Raw genomic sequence first — 22982 nt, forward strand, 5'->3', positions numbered from 1 at the left:
TTCCCCTTTCATTGCTAACATCCATTTTTATCACGTCGTTGTAGTTCTAGACAAAAACATTAGTGCTAATATTAAAAGACCTCTCTGTTGATATTTTAAAACCATAAGTATCCTCTGAGACTGTTTGGATTTAAAAAAAATATTAGTTCTCCCAGATGTGATGGTTCTAGATTTCGAACTTGAGGAAGCCTCGGCAATGGGATATAATTTAATCTACTTCATTTAATTCCAAATGAAAAAATTTCTTCCTGAAGCCTAAAAGCAATAAATATCAAACACCAAACAAGCTTGATCCCAAACCAAGACACAAAATGAAGAAATAGAAAAAACAAAAAACCCTATACGGTGCATTAATCTTTCCCTCTGCCATGAAAATTAAGAAAAAAGATAGAAAAGAACATATGAAGAAATAATAGATCCAAGAAGTAGAGATGTGGGGAACATGATTGTTGGTGATCCAATAGAATGGAATGAAACCCAACTGCCCATCTTCTCCGATCGATTTCGCAGGGAACTCTTTCGGCAAAGCAGTGCATTGATCATCGCACAACGCCGATACACACAATCCCTGCTTTTTAAAAAAAAAAATAGAGAGAGAGAGAGAGAGAGAGAGAGAGAGAGAGAGAGAGAGAGAGCAGCCGCGGAGTGCCGCCTGCGGCAAGCTTAGATTATGGAAATGGGGGATTTCTGCAAAAGTATATATAGGGCAGTCGTCAAACGACGATTAGGGTTTCACGGATAGAGGCAGCCGCGGAGTGCCGCCAACGGCGAGCTTAGATTATGGAGAAGGGGAATTTCAGCAAAAGTATATATAGGGCAGTCGTCAAACGAAGATTAGGGTTTCACGGGAGTTGAATTAGATTTACGAAAATATCCTCGGTTAATATAAGGGCATGGGCCGGCTGATATCCAGATTAATTGGATTACCCGGCCATATATAAATTATATTATAGATTATATTAAATTAAAATAATACGTGTATACTTGTATATTTATAAAAGTAATATGAAAAATATGATTATAGGAAAAGTGGATGTCACCCCATCTTCCACCACTTTTGTTTCTACCCTAATAAATGTAATGTTATTCATACGGCCCTATAAAAGAGCACCCTACCCCTCACATTTGTAACATATATCATTGCATGCTGGAATACTCACTTGCATGCTTGAAATAAGGTATATAAAAAGAAGAAGAAAGATAAAGAAAAGATAAAAATATCTTGTATAAGGTTGGTTCCATATCATATTATAATTTCTCATGTAATAGTGAAGTTTTGATCCTATCCGCTCATAAAGTAGGTATAACCGAATCACGTAAATTTCTTTGTCTCTATTTATTTTCTACATCTTTAATAACACATTATCAGCACGAGACTCTAACCAACTGACATATTTCTTTAATTCTTATTTAATTCACGAGACTCTTGTCACGCCCCGAACCCCGAAATGGGACCCAAGGGTGAAAATGTAACTAACCTGTCTATGTATCTGATAAAACATTCCAAGGATACAATACAATGGATGAGAGTCCGACCCCGTGGGGTTCCTAGACACCCTAGACACATCCAATCACAATTATATATGCAGCGAAAAAGTCATTCTATATAAACATATACAGTACCATACCAGAGTCTATACAAGAGCAGAATATGACTCTATCAAAAACTGGGTGCCCAACACATCCCAAAATGGCAACCCATCAAAAATACAGTCCTAACACTTACCCAAACACTAAACGCAGTACACCGACCACTACGCTCCCTACACCAGGACGCTAGTTCCAGTTACTCGAAGGATTTGTAAAAATGTACGTACAGTAGGGGTGAGACACCTCTCAGAAAGGAAGAGCACAGGTTATATCGATGTGTGGCATTTGAGTGTTATCATGATACAACATACACGCAGTTAAATGCATTCTAGTACTAGTTTCCACAGTGCATACACGCACACATACACATACACATGATCAGCAATCCTCGGTGTCGTCACACCCTTCAACCCAAAGCCGGTCCGCGACAATTCGGCGTTGACCCGTAGCCAACCCTCGAAGCACGGCGCAACCGGCACATAGCTAGTCCCCGACTCCCATGGCATCATATCAGCGCTAACTAGTGGATCCGCACCCTTTAGCCAGATCTGCCGGTATAGGCTCACACCCTTGGATATAGAGCCGGACACTCTTGCTTACGTGGCAAGCGATAAACACACACCCTCGGATATAGAGTCGGACACTCTTAGTACCTGGAACAATTCGGAACCCTGTTCCCACTAGCATTTCAACATATCACACACACATGCATGCTCATATAACCAAACAAACCACACCCATTTGGTAATCTAAATCATGGTTTTTCAAACAAACACAGTTTAAACAAGTCAAGGCACGGTCATCCCAATATTACAGTATAAATCAACATATACCCTCATTTTTTTACAAAACTAGGGATGCAGCCCGTCGCCCCCTTTTTTCCAAAATTGTAATAATGAATAAACTCATAGTTTTTCCCGTTAGATCCCCCTAAATGAGTAGTCAAAACACACACAGAACCGTGAACCACAGTTCCACCGAATCTGATTTCAAAAATAACCAATATAAACATAATTCCCCTTACCTTTTTCCCGAATAGCCAATCCCGAACTCCAAGGTCCCTAAACAGCGAACCGAGTTCCAAAACCTACAATTAACAGTACAGAATATACTCATGACATAGTTTCCTACAAAACTACCGGATCAGAATTGAAAATCGAACCTTACCTCGATTTTATGCCAAAACCCAAAAATCTCCGAAACGAGATTCTGATCCGTAGAAATTGTAGAGAATCCTTCCACGATCCTCATGGTAACTTCAAATTTTCGATTCCTTCAACGATCGGCGAAGAAATCTAAAGAGAGAGAGAGAGAGAGAGAGAGAGAGAGAGTAGGGAGAGTTCTAGAGAAAGAGAGAGATATATCTTTAAAGTTTCTTAATGAAGAAGTAAAGGAAAATGATATTTATAACCCTTTGACCTGGCCTAATTCATCGACGAAATGGTGCCTTCGTCGATGAATTGGTGACCTCGTCGACGAATCTGAGATCACCAATTTTTCCGAGACTCCTCGGCTTCTCCTTGTTGACGAAATCAAGCTTCGTCGACGAAATATGCCAAATTCTCAATTTGCCGCTCTCTTATTTATTTAAACCCACCTATCACGGTTCGGGTTCTTACAATCTCCCCTTTTTATAAAAATTTTGTCCTCGAAATATGCCATCTCTCATTCACAAACTTATACATACAATCGAATACGTAGACACAACTCTAGAGAAAACTGGCGTCTACTACAGCGTAGTCCCATCATACACATACACATACACATACATACCCTCACTTATGGTGGAGGAATACCGTGGTTACCTATACAACTGTCTCAGGAGTTCACAATACACACATTCCTGATGACTAACCACCTATCCTTACCCATAGTAGGATCATGCACAAGTGCTCAAAATAACTGTGGATACTTCCGGTGTATTTCCGTCTCCAGTTCCCAAGAAGCTTCCTTAACCTCGTGGTTTCGCCACAATACCTTCACTAGCGGTATCTCTCTGGTACGAAGCTTCTGAACTTTACAGTTCAGAACCTGAACAGGTATCTCCTCATACGCTAAAGTATCCCCAATTTCCAATTCATCATAACTAAGAACATGTGAAGGATCCAACATGTACCTTCTCAACATGGATACGTGAAACAAATCGTGGACCCTCGAAAGTGCTGGAGGTAATGCAACTCTGTAGGCTACTGGACCCACTCGCTCAAGTACCTCGAATGGTCCGATAAACCTCGGGCTCAGCTTGCCCTTTCTTCCAAATCTCATCACCCATTTCATCGGAGTAATACGCAGAAATACCTTACCTCCCACTTCAAACTCTAACTCATGGTGGCGAACATCCGCGTAACTCTTCTGCCGACTCTGAGCCCATATAATCCTCTCCCAAATCAAACCTACCTTCTCATACGCTTGCTGCACAAGTTCAGGTCCTAACACCTGACATTCACCGACCTCATCCCAACACAAAGGAGATCGACACCTCCGACCATACAAAGCCTTGAACGGTGCCATCTCTATACTAGACTGGAAGCTGTTGTCATAAGCGAACTCTACAAGTGGCATAAACTGTATCCAGCTACCACTGAAGTCTAACACACAAGCTCGCAACATATCTTCCAATATTTGTATCGTCCTCTCAAATTGTCCATCATTCTAGGGGTGGAACGCTATACTGAAAGTAAATTTCGTCTTCAATGCCTCCTGCAAGCTCATCCAGAATTGAGAAGTAAACCTTGGATCCCGATCCGATACTATGGATGTAACACCCCGACCCCGAGGGGCCTGGGATATTAACTTTTTACTACTAATTTACAGCGGAAGCAAATAAACTCAATTTTTATTAAACCAGAGCACTAATATTCCATATTACAATCATTTATTTCAAAAGAAGGAAAATTACACAAACATAAATATCTGAAACCATACTAATATTTCTAATCAATCTTTATTTTTCTAATCCCCCACCCGCATGCTTGCTAAGCCTGATTCCCGACATGTCCTTCAGAGTTATCTGAAATAAAATATGATTGGGATGAGACGACGCTCAGTAAGTAAATAAGATTATTATTAGTGTGTGGCCAAAATGAGTTTTTAAAGAATTTCGTAAAACAATAATGAATACTATAACTTCAAGATTTCTTTTAGAATAAACATAAATTTAACAATTTCTGCATAAAACTTTTGTCATCAATTTCAACAGTAAATTTTTAAATCATATACTATAACTGCTATTAAACTTTTAACTTTAAAACTGTAAAAATATTTAATGATAAACATGCATATACTTTTCCTTATACGTTTTCCTTAGATCGTCATATAAGCACCAAAATGATCCTTTTCACGTAAACTTACACTTTTCCTTCAAATTATCAGTAACTTTGTACACGTAATTAAATATGTATAAACATATATTGTAAAAACCACCCTTAGGCCTGTTTGCCGTAAGTCATGTTTACCCCAATGACTGAGTTGTGCGGTCCGAAGACTGGACTTAGCTGGCTGGCCGACCAAACTAAATCAACGTACGTAAACTTTAAGTGAGATTTTCCTTATTAAGTCCTGGACTTAAACCAGGTGTGCACTCAGGAGAAATCCACTAACATAAATAACCACTCTGTAAACAGTGTGGGTGCACTCTGATCCGTATAAACTTTAAGCTGCGGTACCGAGCATCTGTAACTTTGAACTTTCGTTGCCATAAGGGGTTTGAAAATCATCTTATTATCATTTATGCAATTTAAAATAATATCGTGAAAATCTCATCTTTACTCATATTTACATAAAAAATGTAACGTAAAAATAAACTCATGCCACACAATTTTTGTGTTATAAATATATATAATTTTATTTTTGAATAGAAAGAAATGCTGAAAATTTACCCGAGGGGATTGGAACATTTCTTAACCCAAAAATAGATGCAAGTATATTAAAGGTAGAACTGGTATAATTAAATATGCGTAAAAATAAACTCATGAAAATTTTGTGGAACTAAGTAACATAATTAAAATTTACGTACAAAATAAGTTCGGGTATGAATTTAAAATAAAAAGAAACTAACATAATCAAAATTTACTTACAAATAAACTCGGGTATAAATTTTGAATAAAAATACTAACATAATCAAATTTACTTACCTTCTTCTTTTACCGTGTGCTACGAACACAATAATTATCTTTAAGAAATGAGATCGGAAAAAGTGGGTGATTGAGAACTTACTCAAAATTCTCACTCCACCACAAATTCTTTCACTCACTAATCCTTCTCTTCCTTAGAAAATTGTTGTGAAAAATGAAGGTTGAGAGCTCCCTATTTATAGGAAAATTTTGGGGAAGAAATGGAATTTATAAAAGTGTGGGGAGATGGGTGAAATTATAATTTTTTTAAAATTAAAGAATGGGCAAGGGATGGGCAAGGTATGGGTTGAGTATGGGATGGGGATGGAGGCCATGTGGGAGTGCTTGCCACCATTCCCATTAAATAAATTTTTAATTAATCACTTACCTAATTAATTAATCAATTAGTTAATTAATTATTATTTTTTTTTCTAATCATTATTATCATTATTATTATCATTGTTATTAATTTTAAACTACTTTTAGTATTTATTTATTTTATTATTTATTTTTTGAATAAGAATAAAATTTAAATTTTGAAAACTCATGTGGGCTCCACATGGTCTTGTGGGCCCCACACAACTTCGAGACCCGAATGGATCCTACGTAACTCGAATAACTCTTATACGATTTTATGCATCCTACATAACTTTGAGACTTGTGAAAACCTCCATACGGCTTCGGGACTCATGTGGGCCCCACACAGTCTTGTGGGCCCCGCATAGGATACCTATATTATTATTATTTTATCATATATTTCTATAAATTATATCAGTCAAAACACTATTTTATGTATATATACTTATTTACGTGTACAAATAGTGTCTATCCTGTTTATCCTATGAAATTCCATTTTGACCAGGCTGACCTCCAGGGAGCGACTGAGCCGCAATGGTCTCTGAGCACTCGCTAAGACAAGGTCTTTCTTAGGCATCAAACATGGAATCAAGGATCCTACAGAAAAACACTTCTGTATTGATATTAACTTAATGACTATTTTTATTATTTTATTATTATTGTACTTTAATCATATATATATATTTTTGGGTCATCACAATGGACACCTGTATTCTGTGCATTCTCACAATCTCATGCACATACAAATCTGCTAGCCTACTCAAAGGATAGCCAACTTTCATCGGTATGAAATGGGCAAATTTCATCAATCTACCAACGATCACCCAAATAACATTCAGCCTGTGAAGCGCTAGTGGCAAACCAGTCACAAAATCCATGGAAATATGCTCCCATTTCCACACCGGAATAGGAAAAGGCTGCAATGGCCCTGCCGGCCTCTAATGTTCAGTTTTCACCTACTGACACGTCAAACACTGCTCCACGAACTAAGCAATCTGCCTCTTCATACCAGACCACCAGAAGGTCTCGCGCAGGTCCCGATACATCTTTGTACTACCAGGATGAACCGTATACAAAGAACGATGCGCCTCCTCTAGAATCGTCCTTCTGATCTCATCATCGTTTGGAACACACAACCTAGTCCCAAACCTCAGCACACCTCCCTCAGAGATGTTAAACTCTGTAACTAGTCCCTGTTGTACCTTTTCCATAACCTCTGCCAACTCTGCATCACTAGCCTACGTGGCTTTTATACGCTCAAATAAGGTCGGTTGGACCACCAAACCAGTAAGAAAAGCTTGATGATCACCAACCACCAACTCTATACCTGAGCTTTCCAAATCTCGTCTGATGTGACACTGAGTTACAACCACAGATACAGCCATAGGCCCTGACTTTCGACTCAACGCATCAGCCACCACATTAGCCTTCCCTGGGTGATAACTGATCGTGTAATCATAGTCCTTAATCAACTCTAGCCACCGCCTCTGCCTCATGTTCAACTCTTTCTGTGTGAAGAAATACCTGAGGCTCTTATGGTTAGTGAAGATCTCACACTGCACCCCGTACAGATAATGTCGCCAGATCTTCAATGCATATACCATACCACAGCAACCAACTCCAAATTGTGCGTAGGGTAATTCTTCTTATACTCTTTCAATTTCTGAGAAGCATACGTCACTACCTTACCCTGCTACATAAGCACACATCCCAAACCCTTTAGAGATGCGTCGCTATAAATCACAAACCCACTATCCCCCAAAGGAATGTTCAACACTGGAGCAGTAACTAGTCGGTGCTTCAACTCCTGAAAGCACTGCTCGCAATCACTAGTCTAGTCAAACTGTACTCCTTTTATGATCAATCGAGTTAGAGGCCCAGACAGTTTGGAGAAACCCTCTACGAACCAACGATAGTAACCCGCCAGTCCCAGAAAACTCCGAACTTCCTGCACATTTTTCGACCTTACCCAGTCGACCACAGCTTCAATCTTGCTAGGATCAACTGATATACCATCCCTAGTAACCACATGGCCTAAGAATGCAATCTGACTCAACCAGAATTCATACTTCTTCAGTTTAGCATACAGCTTCTTCTCCCGCAGAATCTGTAACACTAACCTTAAATATTCCACGTGCTCTTCTGTACTCCTCGAGTATACCAGAATGTCGTCAATGAATACCACCACAAATCGATCCAGGTACTCATGGAAAACTTTGTTCATCATATCCATGAACACCGCCGAAGCATTCGTCAATCCAAATGGCATGACTGAAAACTTATAGTGGCCATATCTGGTTCGGAAAGCTGTCTTTGCTACATCCTCCACTCTAACCCTCACCTGATGATATCCTGACCACAAGTCGATCTTCGAAAAGACCCGCGTTCCATGAAATTGGTCAAAAAGATCATCTATACGAGGTAAAGGATAGCGATTCTTCACAGTTACTTTGTTAATCTCTCGGTAATCAATGCACATCCACATTGACCTATCATTCTTCTTCACAAACAATACTAGAGCTCCCCAGGGTGAAACACTAGGCCGAATGAATCCCCCGTCCAGTAATTCCTGTAACTGCTCCTTCAACTCTCAAAGTTCCATTGGAGCCATCTGGTACGGAGCTTTAGAGATCGGTGCCTTACCAGGCAGCAACTCTATCGCAAACTCCGCCTCACGATCTGGAGGTAAACCGAGTAAATCATCTAGAGACACATTCGGGAACTCGCTGACAACCCGAATGTCCTCGAGTCTCAACTCATCCCGCGGCGGTTCCTTCATACAAGCTAGGTACCCCTGACATCCGTCCAAGAGTAGCCTCCTTGCCTATAGTGCCGACAGAATCTATGGCATTGGACGCATACCCGATCCCACGAATTCGTACTCCTGCTCCCCACGAGGTTTGAAAACTACCACCTTCCTACGACAGTCGATCACAGCATCACTGGAGAACAACCAATCCATCCCCAAAATGATATCAAACCCCAACATGTCATATACAACAAGATTTACCGGTAGCAGCTTTTCCTGAATTTCCACTGGGCATTATACCAACATCTTCCTACAGAAAGATACACTCCCAGATGGCGTAGTAACAGATAACACCTCATTCATGTCTCGGGTCTCAACCCCACACCGTCCCACAAAATTCACAGACACAAAGGAATGGGTTGCACCCGAATCAAACAAAACAGAAGCTTTATTCAAAAGCAATAATAAGGTACCTGTCACCACGTTTCCTGCATGCTCAGCATCCACTGGAGTAAGGGAGTATACTCTGGCCGGAGTTGTATTCGTATGAATGGTTCCCCGAGGTATCTGATTGTTCCCTCGGTTCCCACTGAATGCAGGCACATCTCGCTTCGGTGCACGACAATCACGAGTCATGTGACCAGACCGACCACAATTATAGTAGTTACCATCAAAAGACCGACACTCACCCTCGTGCCGTCTGAAGCACCTGGTACAACGACCACCAGTATGGCTCTCTTGAGAATCCTGACGCTCGATATTTTGGTGGTAACCCGAGCCCTTGCTCCTCTTCTTCCACGATCCCTGACGAGATCCTGTCTGAGAACCAGAAGGTACTATCCTCTTCCTCGATTCCCGATCCGCCTCATCCTCTCAGATACCAATCTCAATCACCGTGGCTTTATCCACCAACACCGAGAACTCACGAATCTGAAGCATACCCACCAATCTATAGATATCCTTCCTCAAGCCCTTCTCGAACCTCCGAGTCTTCTCATACTCGCTCGAGATCATACATGGTGCAAAGCGGGACAGCTCTATGTATCGAACCACATACCCCTACACTGTCAAACTCCCCTAAGTCAAAGCAGAAAACTCATCTGCTTTTACATCACGTACAGAAGCCGAGAAGTATCTGTCAAAGAACACCTCCTTGAAACAGAAAAATTTCTAAAACTAACTGGTATGACTTATTCCCCTTACACGTTTACTAAAAGCGTGCCTACAATTATCCTAGACCAACACCGACGGCGTTCGCACAACTCCTGTATTCACAAACCCTGCCTTAATCAGTTTAACCCCAGAATAATAATCATTTAAACATCTCCAGACCCATACACTCCATTTAATCAGTTAAATTCTAAACAGATAACACAATTATCATCCTTACCTCAACTTTGGAGTGGTGTTTAGAAACCCCAAAACACAAAACTGCTCTGATTAACTTGCTAAGGGTCGCTTCTAGGACCCCGTGGTGGTGTCTGATCGTCAAATCGGGATGAAATCAGAGAGAAATTGAAGAGAGAAGGGAGAGGGTTTCCGCAGGTTTTAGAGAGAGAGAGAGAGAGAGATTTATTTTTGTTTAAACTAAAAGAAGGCTACAGGATTTCCTTTTATTCAGCACTACCAGACGAAACCGTCGACGAAACTGTCGACAGTTTGGGATTTTAACCCATTTGTTTTTCACTATTTTACCATTAGTGGGCTGCAGTTACATAAAATTGTCGACTATTTTTTGGCCTCCCACCAAATCATCTTTCAACTTTTCTTTGTTTTTCTTATTATTTAAATTTTTCAAGTTTCTACATTCTCCCCTCCTTATAAAAATTTCATTCTTGAAATTTGCTATCTATCACTGGTACCAACCTTAAGGAAAAACACCAAAATTTTATTAATTACCCTCACTTATGGCGAAAGAATATCGTGGTTTCAAATAAGGGTTCTGAGAGATTACAACCATTTACATAAAAAGAAAACTCTCCCAAAACCATTCATAACAAAAATCAAAAACACTAACTATTCTACATTGTACAAGTCAATAAACATATATTGTCATTTACTTTTACTCTTACTAGTTCAGCTCTAGGCTTCACTAAACAGGTATGGATATTTCTGACGCATCTTATCCTCCAACTCCTATGAAGCCTCTTCTACTACGTGGTTGCGCCAGAGCACTTTTACTAGTGGGATCCTTTTAGTACGTAGCTCTTGTTCCTTTCGATCTAGAATCTGCACTGGAACTTCTTCATATGACAGAGTATCTCTAAGTTTCAATGCTTCATAACTGATCACATATGAGGGATTTGGGACGTACTTCCTCAAAATAGATACATGGAATGCATCATGGATCTTAGATAGCACCGGGGGTAATGCTAACTTGTAGGCGACTGGACTCACTCTTTCTAATATCTCAAATGGTCCAATAAACATAAAGCCCAGCTTACCTTTTTCTCAAATCTCATAACTCCTTTCATTAGTACAACTTTCAAGAATACATGATCTCCCGCACTAAACTCCAACTCTCGTCGGTGGGTGTCAACATAACTTCTCTATCGACTATGAACTGTTTATTGCTCAAGGACCAATTCAGATTACATCGAAAGTTTGTATGGCAAACCTCGAAACACTCTCGAATAAATGAAATTTATTTCAAATATTCGAGAGTAGGGGGGCAAGTGGCAACTGATACACCCAAAATTAGTAGACACACTCATGAGGGGATACGGTTATAAAACGACCATTGATTCCTCTCATAACTGCACTTGAGTTATCCATAACCCTCTGATACGATAAAAAAACTACTATTGATATCCTACATGACTACCCTTAAGTTATCCATAACCCCCTTAAATATAATAACACGTTTATAAATACTAAATGAAAGAAGGGTCTATTTTCACCACTATAAAAAGGAGATTCCAAGAAGAAAAAAGAATCGCATTCTCATTCACTCCTCTTATTGTTCTAATTTGAACCTTCAATTCCCTAACTTAGTATCGAAGTGATCTCTCAAGATATATTCCGACTTATCAAAATAATTCTTATTTGAATCTGGTATGGTGCACAGAAATAATAATTCAGATTTACAAATTAAAAAATGTACCATGACTTTCAAGCATTTTCCCAAATTAAAAGGAGAAAAACAAAACTTGTAGCCCAGCTGGGCCACCACCTGCTTGCAATGTACCACTTGGCCAATAAATTTGTACGTTCCCACACTACTCAATGAATGCTGTACAAATAGTGAACTTAACCTGAGTTGAATTAATGCAGCTTAGCCTTGCAGAACCTGAGTTGAATCAATGCAGTTCTCTCTCTCTCTCTCTCTCTCTCTCTCTCGCCCTTCTTGGTTTCTTGCATTGAACTTTTATTATTTATTTCTATTTTCATCATTTTTAGTCATATAAAATAAACAAATTATTATTTATCCACACTCATTCTTTAAAAAAAGGAAAAAAAAAAAAAACAAAAGATATTTGTCAATTGAGGTTGAGAACTAACTCCAAAATACTGTAAGTTCAAAATATTTACGTAACCAAGCGTGTTTTTCGATGTGTGTAGTCTGATAACTTGATATTTGGTACAATAAAATGAAATGAAATGAGTTGGGCGTGAAATGAAATGGCAACTTATATAAAAAAAGATAAAATTATGAAGACATACCAAACAAATCAGACAGAGCATTTTACACACAACATTGAAGTAAACCTCACACTCAAACCTGACACACCAAGTAAACCATACAATGACACTGTCCACTATGTGCAATACTCTTGCTCTATATTTGGAAGCATAAATTTGAAGATTAGGCAGTACAGAATTCTATTAGATTTGTATAAACTACATAAATTAAAATTTAAAAATCCCAATCCATATTCTCAAACACTACCTAGATTACACAATTTGAAAACATAATCAGTTTTGAATATATTTATACACTATTAGTCCAATTATAGGACCAACTACTTGTAGTATGCCTAAAATTTAGCTTGTAAGAAAATGGTCAAAACACTGCTTCAATATTTTCGACATTGAAACACACGGGTCTCTCTCCTTGATGTCTTACATCAATTGCTTAGGATGAAAATCATAAAATGCAAGGAGCTGACAGATAATTTTGAAGCTTTAAACCATGTACGGTCTCTCCTCCTTTGTAGTTTGTGCTTTAATGGAATACATAAGTGAAAGACACAACAATGATCCAATTAGCCTAACAATAACTTTATTAACTTTCTTGAGTCATGTGAGCCTTAAATTCTTCTTAGAAAATTGAAAAAAAAAAAAAAAAGCTAAAAAATAAGATACGGCACTCCATTTACAATCTACACCATTGCCAAGGTCATCCACATACAAAAAGGAAGGGCACTCCCATTCCTGCCACAAAGCAGATTGGGAAAGAACTGAAAAACTTGGCTCTCCGCAGCAATTAATAGATTCCTTCATCTGCAATAATAGAGGCCAGAAACAATAGCTAGTGGACAGAATGAAAGTTTAGGCATTGTGCCGCAAAATAATAATAATAATAATAATAATAATAATAATAATATCTCGTAAATACAAAATTTCTTATAGTCCAAAGAAAAATATAACCCGTATGCAAATAGCAAGTTCCAGAGAGAAGGTGCATACCATCATTGTCATCTGCCATGTTATAATCATCTTCATCATCATCAAAATCGATGTTCTGCAATGTCATCCAATGCATAAATCATGTTTAAAATTCTACAGAAATACTTACTGCTTTTGAACTTCTCGTGTATTAGTTTTTAAGCTTTTTCATAGCATATAGTAAGTGTGCAAAATTTTAAATAATGTAAAAAGCTTCTATCCCGCCCTTTCTTTCTCTCAAAAGAAGTTATAATGTGAAGTAAGGCATCACAGCATGAAAGTGATTCCATACATGAACTGAATATCAAATTATCTGAACCGACACAAACAATCAATATCAACAAATAACATAGCTTCTCTTAATGGATAAAAAATAAATTTCAACTATGCATATGGCAAAATAATATCAAGTCTGATAAACATAGTATTGAATGTCAAAATCCCAAGAAATAGCAGAACCTATTGAATGTCAAAATCCCAAGAACTAGCAGAATCTCCCCCTCATAGGAGAAGTAATAAACAAACTCCCACTCAACACCACCTACGCCCAGAACTAAATTGCTTCACAGTGAACCTGCACTGGTTCAAATAACTTAGTGCATATGATGCAACTGTGCATCAGCATTGTAGCGTATGGCAATGACTACACAGCATAAAATTACTTCCACGATGCAAAATTTTTTTGGGGAATGATTTTCGTTCTAAAGTCAGCTGCAAAGGACGTTTCAACAACTGGCTTTCATCGTATCTGATTTTTAGGTTAAAAATCAATTTCCAACTCCAACCATATGATTTGCCAAGCAAATTACTGAAGGCTAGACTAAAAATAATTTTGCATTACAAATCATTTTTAATTGAAAGCAGATGGGTATATATAAATTTGTACACACAGACGAACAGAAATCACTTTAAATTGAAAGTGATCCCAAACACATGAAAAGAGAGAGGAAGAGATAGAGATCTGAGGGAACCTGATTATAATCGCCATCATCACTGAACTCCTCGTCCTCTGCCACTGCATCTTCATCTTCATCCTCATTATTGTCTTCATTCTTTTCCTTTCCGCCCGTGCCCTCCTGGCCCTGGATAGTTGAAAGAATACCAACATAGAATCCACTCAGAATTATAAAACCTTACAAAAAATAAAGGAAACCAAATCCACAAGCAGAAAATTTGATTCATTTTAAAGTTCATAACCAACAAGCTATGTATATATTTCTGTGGATGTGGGAGGGTGTTTGTGTGAATGCAGCAATAACAATGAAGATGATAAAGCTTGCGTTATAGTCGCCAAGCAAGGGGCGTGGTATTTCACCTGTCAAGGATAAGCTGCTGCAGTGATTTAAAGATGTGGGTAAGTAGAATAATATTATTTTATGGGAATTTATAATATTATTTTATGGGAATCATTTACCTGATGCTTTTGTTCCAGATTCTCCAAGAAATCTAACTTCTGCAAGTCTATCACAAGAGCACTTTTAATTAGTTCAATGTAATACCTAGTGGCATCGTTTGTAAGAAAAAAAAAAAAAAGACAAAATAATTCAATGCATGCATGAGTGATAAAACACAATTAGCAGACAGTACAACAGACTAATCACAGGCAAATTGCAGCTATTATCACTCAGCTTGGATTGCAACTTTCCATATTTCTACCAGTTCATGTTCTTTCTTCGTAAGTTTTTTCTTCAGCCCCTCGAAAAGCTTCTTCTGCTAGCAAAGGGTAAGGTGTCATAAGTGTGCTGTCACTAACTAGCGGTAAGTTATTCCTAGTACGATGCTATGTTACAGCATGAAAATCAATGCATATCCAATGTCCTTTGTAATGGATATCTAGTTGATCCAGTTAATAATTGCGTAAAATGGAAGACCTAATCACAAAGATAGGTCTCTCCCTCTATTTATAATATATGTCAAAGTACATTCTAATGACCATAATACCCTTACTAACTCTCAGTTGTTAACATAACACACACACACACTAACAATGCTCCTAGTTTGTTACAAATGAATTTAACACAAGCACTCCCCAAGGCTTTAGTAAATAAATTAGCAAGCTGCAAATTAGAGAGCATACTTCCTTTGTGACAAGACAATTCCGGTATGAGAGCTTGAGACTTCCATACCCAAGAAGTACTTCAATGGTCCCAAATCCTTTGTTTGAAACTTAGCCTGCAGGAAATGCTTTAGGCTTTGAATACCTTGGTCATCATCACCAGAAACCACGATATCATCCACATAGAAAGTGAGTAGAATCCTTGATGGAGTATGACAATAAAATACAGAATGATCTACTGCACGCAGTTGATGGCCAAAGTCAAGTACTATAGCACTAAAGCAACCAAACCATTCCCCAAAGAATGTTTGAAACCATATAGTGACTCCTTGAGCCGACACACAGGCCTGACCCCCCTTGAGCAACCCACGTGGTTTCTCCATGTAGACCTCCTCTTGAAGATCACACCATGTAGGAAAGCATTCTTCATGTCTAATTGGTGAAGAGGCCAGTGATAGGTGGTGGCTAAGGAGATGACTAAACGTACTAAGGGAAGTTTGGCTATAGGGAGGAATGTCTTTAAATAGTCCAAGCCATACACCTAAGTATATCCCTTAGCAACAAGGTAAGCCCTCAATTGAGCTGAGGAACCATCTGGATTGACCTTCATAGTGTCCACCCAACGACAATCAACCATAGTCTTCTCAAGAGGAAGAAACCAATTCCCAAGAATCATTATCCTATAGGGCATGCATCTCTTCTATCATTGTATTCCTCCACCTAGAATGGGACAGGGCTTTACAAATAGACTTGGAAAAGCAACAAAAGACAAGATATTAACAAAATAATTGTATGAGCGTGACAATAAATCATAAAAAACAAAATTTGAGATTGGACGTTGGGTACAAATGTGTTTACCTTTTCGAACAATAATAGGAGGATCAACCACTTGGGAAAGAGGATCATTTGATGAGGGAATTGGAGGCATAGAAGTGGAAGCCAGAGGAGGCTCTCCTCCCTTAATTCACCATGTGTACACTTGCAGATTGGGACGATTCAAGCGACGAGGACTCAAACTGGATGAAGATGTAGGTAGACTGTACAAAGGAAATAAGTTAGGATCAGGAAGGCTAGGCCAAGGAAGAGACTCATCAAGGTCAACAAAACTAAAAGAATCAAAATAGTACAGTGTAGACTCAAAAAAATTGACATTAGCAGAGATAAAAAAAATCAATGTAAAGTGGCATTGTAACATCGATATCCTTTTTGAATATAGAAATAACCCAGAAAAATACATTTGATAGTGTCGAATTATTAGATACATGTCAGCCTTTATTAGAGGCTGATCTTTAGAAAATTTACAGCAAACAAATCAATTGATTTGTTAGCGATTATTGGTTCTACGATCCTAGGGGATTTGGGTAGCATGTTACCAGATTCTGTAGATAGTCTTTCCTATTTTATTGCTTTCCATTTTAAATAGGATATTCTATTTTCAATAGGTTGTAAATATCCCTAGTAATTAGATGAGAATTATCATCTATTTAAAGGGAATGTAATCTTTTTCATAAGTTAAGTGGAATATTCAATTTTCTTTTCCACATTTCAACATGGTATCAGAGCATCCTCTGAACCCTAATCTTCCCATATGACCAAATACAATATGGCCATTGGGAGACGCAGCTCCACCTCTTCAGTCTCGGGCGTCACCACCAATCAAGAAGCCATGGTCTCAGGCAACAGCAGTAGTTCAGATAACAGCCTCATGCCCATTACAGGACACAAACTTAATGGATATAATTATCTCCAATGGTCCCATTACGTGATGATGTTTATATGCGGAAAGGGAAAGGATGATTATCTCTCAGGAGTTGCAGCCCAACCAAGCAAAGAGCAACTATAATCTTTGCAGAAAATGTTCTTCAGCCAATCTTCAGCAACCCCTACTACAGTGGTTGGTACCGGTTCTTTGGCACATAGGTAATTTTTTAAGTGCTCTTAATGTTAAAAAGGAGAAGCTAGGTCCATGGATTATAGACTCTGAAGCATCGGACCATATGATTGGAGATAGAAATTTTTTTTTTTTCTACATATAGTCCCTGTTATGAAAATTTAACAGTCAGGATAGCAAATGGTTCACTCTCAAAGGTGGCTGGAACAGGTTCTGTTAAAATTTCAGAGAACCTAACACTCAACTCAATTCTATTAGTGCCAAATTTGGATTGCAATTTACTCTCTATAAGTAAACTCACTCAGGATCTCAATTGTGTTACTAAATTTTTCCCAAATACGTGTGAATTTCAGATCTTGGATTCGGGGAAGACGATTGGCAATACTAAGATGTGTTCAGGGCTCTACCTTCTCAAGGTTAATGATCCTCCTCAAGGAACAACTCACAAATCCGATTGTTTAGTGTGTAGAAGTCAAAGTTATTTTTCTATCATTCGTTCTAATAATGATAGTGCAATTATGTTGTAGCACTATAGGTTAGGACATCCAAATTTCTTGCATCTCGAGAAACTCTTTCCTTCATTATTCAATAATAAAAATCCAAATGAATTTCAGTGTAAGATGTGTCAATTTTCAAAACATGTTCGCAACTCTTATCCCAACCGACCCTACAAAGCATCCCAACCCTTTTCAATGATTCATAGTGATGTGTGGGGGCCATCTAGGATCAAGAATATTACTGGATCTCGCTGGTTTATATCTTTTATAGATGATCACACTAGACTTACCTCGATATTCCTCATGAAAGAAAAGTTAGAGGTAGATCAGATTTTCAAAAATTTTAACACCATGATCCAAACACAATTCCAAGAATTCGAGGAAGGGAGAACAAAGGAGCCTTAGGGAAGATAATTGAACATGAGATTTTATCACCAAGAATAGAAAATGACATTTTATTGATGAGACAGCAAGCCGTGAACACAACACCACTCCAAAAACTTTGAGGACATTCATTTGATACAAAAGGGTTCAAATGACTTCAAGAATATGCTAGTTTTTCCACTTTGCAACTCCATTTTGTTGTGGAGTGTGGTCAAAAGATGGCTGATGGATCATGCCAAAGTTTGTCATGTAGGTAGCGAATTGAGTACTTCAGTACTCTTTAGCATTATCACTACGAAGTATCTTTATTGGCCTATCAAACTGAGTCTTTATTTGAGAATAGAAGGCATAAAAGATATTGAACAATTCAAAACGATCTTCTATTAAATACAACCAAGTCATTGTGGAGTAGTTATCAACAAAAGTAACAAAGTATCAAAACCCCAACTTTAACATGACACGACTACGACCCCAAATAACAGAATGACTAACAATGATGAATGACTAAGGCGACAATGGATTTGATGTCGTGCGGTTGAGGAACTACAAGCAATAGGAGAAGAGAGCAACTCAAAGTAGTAAAGTATACCAGCCTCACATCCTGCGCCAATTATCTTCCTCGTTTTCATATCCTAAACAAGAACAAAATCAGGGAAGAAGGTTACAAAGCAATTCAGTGACTTTGTAATTTTTTTTACTAATAAACATGAGATTAAAGGGGGATTTTGAAATGTAGGGAACAAAAGAAAGAGAGATGGAGGGAATAGGATTTACTATTCCTATTCCATTAGCAGCAGTAGTGGACCCATCAACAAGGGTAACTTGAGGTAGATTGCATACTGGAAAGTAGAAAAGAAGTTGATGACACCTGTCATATGGTCAGTAGCAGCAGAGTCAATAACCCAGGGACAAGCGGGAGAGATGTTGGATGACACAAGTGGTATGGTTACTTTTCTGAGCAAAAGATGTACTGTGATGAGATGCATGTTGGGATGCCTAATATAGCAAGAACCTTGAATTCTCCTCCTCTGAGATAGCTATAGTATGTTGTTCACTCAAACAAGTAACTAACGAGAAAGACACATTCTTTGGATTTGGGAACTCCATCCCAACACACATACAACCTTGATAGAGCAGCAAATAAAAAAATACACAACAGACAACATGTTTTTCGAATTCACCAACTCAATCCCAACATATACAACCTTCGATAACCAATGCAAACCACAAGTCCACAATGTACAAATCAAAAACACTGCAAATACCACTGTTTCAGGCCCAATAAACTCAATAAATATTGACAAACAGCTTCAAGAAGCATCAAGCATCCATTCCTTGGATGTCATAAATGAGCAACTAAAAAAGGTGAGATTTTTGGACAAAAAAATCATGAAAAACTTCAGTAATATGCTTATAGAGGGATTCAAGCACTGCTGGAAGAATTCAGGCCAGAAAAATGCCTGAAATTGGGTTCGCACACTGGCGCCTGGGGTTAGCCCTGGCAGCCTTCGCTTCTAGAGATGGGAATTCAGCGAGGGACAGATCGGCAGTGTCTGTGGGTGACTATGGGGTTGTTTTTGCAAAATCTATAGTGGATTTTGTGTTCTTCAACTGGCAGTGTCACATAGGAATTTTTTGGCAACTACTCTGGCTTCTGGAAGCTGCTGGCGGTTTTTTTAGGGTTATAGTTTTGCTAGAAATTCTTCTATGATAGTAGGCATGCAGCAGATTTAGGGTTTTAGGCTTCAGTTTTAATGATGGCTGTGACAAATAGGGTTTAGGTCTCAGAATCATGCTCTGATACCATGTTGAATAATTGGGTAAATTGGAAGACCCAATCACAATGATAGGTCTCTCTATTTATTGTATATGTCAAAGTAGATATCAATGACCATAATACCCTTACCAACTCTCACATATTAATGTATCACACACACACTAACAATGCTAAATGACTAAGATAACCCTCAATAGATCCTATTTGAATTAAGCAAAAGCCCAAATCATACTACACCAGCAAAGACGGACAAACAGGAGGATCTTAAGGCCTGTTTCGTATCGTCACTATTCTCTATTTTCTATTTCTATTTCTCTACAATGAAAAAACAGATTATAAAAACGCGTTTTGTTTCTATTGTCAATTTTCTGTTTTTCTTGCCAATTTTCAACTGTTTGCCAAAAAAATTGAAAATCAGATTTTATGGTTTGCAACTATTGCCAAAAATTTTAATATTCAATAATAGCTTTTTTGGATCAAATTATTCATTTTATACACTTTTAAATTAAAATAAAAATTTAAATGATCATATGAATTTCAATATAATTAAAAGAAAAATATACATAAATTTCAAAAAAATAGTAATAAAGCCAATTACAAAATACTTTTACTATTTTTCAATTGTTATGTCCAAAAAAAATTTTATTGTAAAGTAAATTTTGAAAGTAGAACAATTAAGTAAAATAATTATAATAAATTTTATTTTTATTATAGTAATTTTTTAATGTGCATTAATTTGTAATTTTATTACTTTAATCATATTTTTATAAATATTTTGATTTAAGGTTAAAAATGTGCATTTTTTTGATTTAAGTTTTTAATTTGTATTAGTTTTATAAATGTTAACCAAACAGGTTGCTAGTTTTTAGCTTTTAGTTTCTATTTCTGGGTTTAATTTTTGTTTTCCTAATTTTTGACAATGATACCAAACGACCCCTTAAATTCTAGCATGGTTATCACACCCAAATTTGGCCACATAATGCAAAGAATAGGGACTTTCGATGGCCACTTGTCTATCTAATTCAATCAAAATTTGTGCCTAAATGAATATTACAAGAACTCATGGAAGTGCACATGAATAGGTGCTCTTGGTAGTCCTTTGCATAGCAAAATAAGCATCACTCCATGCAAAGAGGGCAACTAAACCAAATGGATTGGTGTTTTTTTTTTTATCGTCACGTACAATTATCAGCTCCATGCTAAGCAATAAAGTGACAATCCTATTAAGCAATTAGGGGGTCCTAACTAGTAGTTCTGTCCTCTTAGAAGAAGTTCATTTCGAAGGCCAAGACTCCCTTAAAAGTTGAGGCTTTTGTTTGGTGCATGATTCTCAACCAGACTATTGAATAATTGGGTAAAATGGAACACTCAATCACAATGATAGGTCTCTTTTTCTATTTATAATATATGTAAAGTATATTCCAATGACCATAATATCCTTACTAACTCTCACTTGTTAACATAACACACACTAATAATGCTAAATGACTAAGATAACCATCAACACTCCCCCTCAAGCTAGACCATATATATTATATACTCCTAGCTTGCTACAAATGAACTTAACATGAGCAACCCCCACCCCCCCCCCCCCAAGGATTTAGCAAATAAATTAGCATATTGCAAATCAGAATGACAACTTGATTATCACACATCAGCTCAATAAACTAAGAATGTGGAAAACCCAGTTCTTCTAACAAGTTCATCAACCAAACAAGTTCACATGTAGTGTATCATGACCCTATACTCTAACATAGCAATTGACCTAGCCACCACGATTTGTTTCTTACTCCCCCAAGAAACCAAATTTCCACCAACAAAGATACAATACTTAATTGTGGATCTTTTATCAAAAGGTGTCCCAGCCTAATCTGCACCAGTATATCCCTGAATATGAGAGTGACCTCGATCCTGATATAAGAGACCTCTCCCAAGGGCACCTTCAAGATATCTCAAGGTGTGAATTACTGCATCCCAATGACTTGTTCTCAAAGAATCAACAAACAAACTCACAACACTTGTTACGAAAGATATATCTATCCGAGTGACCGCGAGATAATTCAGCTTTCCAACAAGTCTCTGATATTGTCCTTGGTTAGGCAACAAATCACCCATATATGGCACTGGCTTACTATTAGGATCCACAGGCATATCAATAAGTTTGGATCCTAGCAATTTAGTCTCATCTAAAAGATCAAGAACATACTTCCTCTATGACAAGACCGTTCGGTACAATATCTAGATACTTTTATAGCCAAGAAGTACTTCAATGGTCCCAAATCCTCTGTCTAAAACTTAGTCTACAGGAAATGCTTTAGGCCCTAAATACCTCATCATCACTAGTAATCACAATATCATCCACATACACCATAAGCAGAATCCTTCCGAATGGAGTATGACGATAAAATATAGAATAATCTATTGCACACAATTGAAGGCCAAACTCAATTACTACAACACTGAAGCAACCAAACCATCCCCTTGAAGACTATTTTAAACCATATAGTGACTTCTTGAGCCGACATACTAAGCCTAACTCCTCCTGAGCAACAAACCCAGGTGGCTGCTCCATGTAGACCTCCTCTTGAAGATCACTATGTAGAAAAGCATTCTTCATATCTAACTGGTGTAGAGGCCAGTGATAGGTGGTTACTAAGGAGATGAATAAATGTACTAAATAAAATTTGGCTACAAGGGGGGGAATGTGTCTTAATAGTCCAAGCCATACACCTAAGTATATCCCTTAGCAACTAGGCGACCCTTTAATTGAGCAAAGGAACCATCTGGATTAACCTTCATAGTGTACACCCAACGACAAGCAACCACATACTTGTCAAGAGGAAGACGTACCAATTCCCAAGTATCATTATCTTTTAGAGCATGCATCTCTTTTATCACTGCATTCCTCCACCTAAAATGGGACAAGGCTTCAGGAGTAGACTTGGGAAGAGCAGCAAATCA

General features: G+C 37.8%; 1 protein-coding gene and 1 non-coding gene across 10 annotated transcripts in view; both read right to left on the bottom strand.

Moving 5' to 3' along the window:
• Positions 1-429: 429 nt before the first annotated feature.
• On the bottom strand, positions 430-575 carry LOC131165168 (small nucleolar RNA snoR135). The gene has a single exon (XR_009139488.1). It is a non-coding gene; the product is annotated as a small nucleolar RNA snoR135 (small nucleolar RNA).
• A 12430-nt stretch (positions 576-13005) lies between these two features.
• LOC131164345 (uncharacterized) overlaps positions 13006-22982 on the bottom strand; it is a 45987-nt gene continuing 36010 nt past the window's right edge. For 4 of the 9 annotated variants that reach the window (XM_058121465.1, XM_058121463.1, XM_058121462.1 and 1 more), the window contains exons 6-10: positions 14831-14877; positions 14732-14748; positions 14388-14498; positions 13438-13492; positions 13006-13251 (exon numbers count right to left, since the gene is read on the bottom strand). In XM_058121465.1, the coding sequence (XP_057977448.1) occupies positions 13048-13251; positions 13438-13492; positions 14388-14498; positions 14732-14748; positions 14831-14877 (434 nt within the window). In that variant the 3' untranslated portion in view covers positions 13006-13047. Of the gene's footprint in view, positions 13493-14387; positions 14499-14731; positions 14749-14830; positions 14878-22982 lie in introns of all 9 variants that reach the window. The other 5 variants (XM_058121469.1, XM_058121467.1, XM_058121468.1 and 2 more) reach the window with 2 other exon arrangements.

This window comes from Malania oleifera, chromosome 9 (genome assembly GCF_029873635.1).
Source record: "Malania oleifera isolate guangnan ecotype guangnan chromosome 9, ASM2987363v1, whole genome shotgun sequence".
NCBI classification, from domain to species: Eukaryota; Viridiplantae; Streptophyta; class Magnoliopsida; order Santalales; family Ximeniaceae; genus Malania; species Malania oleifera.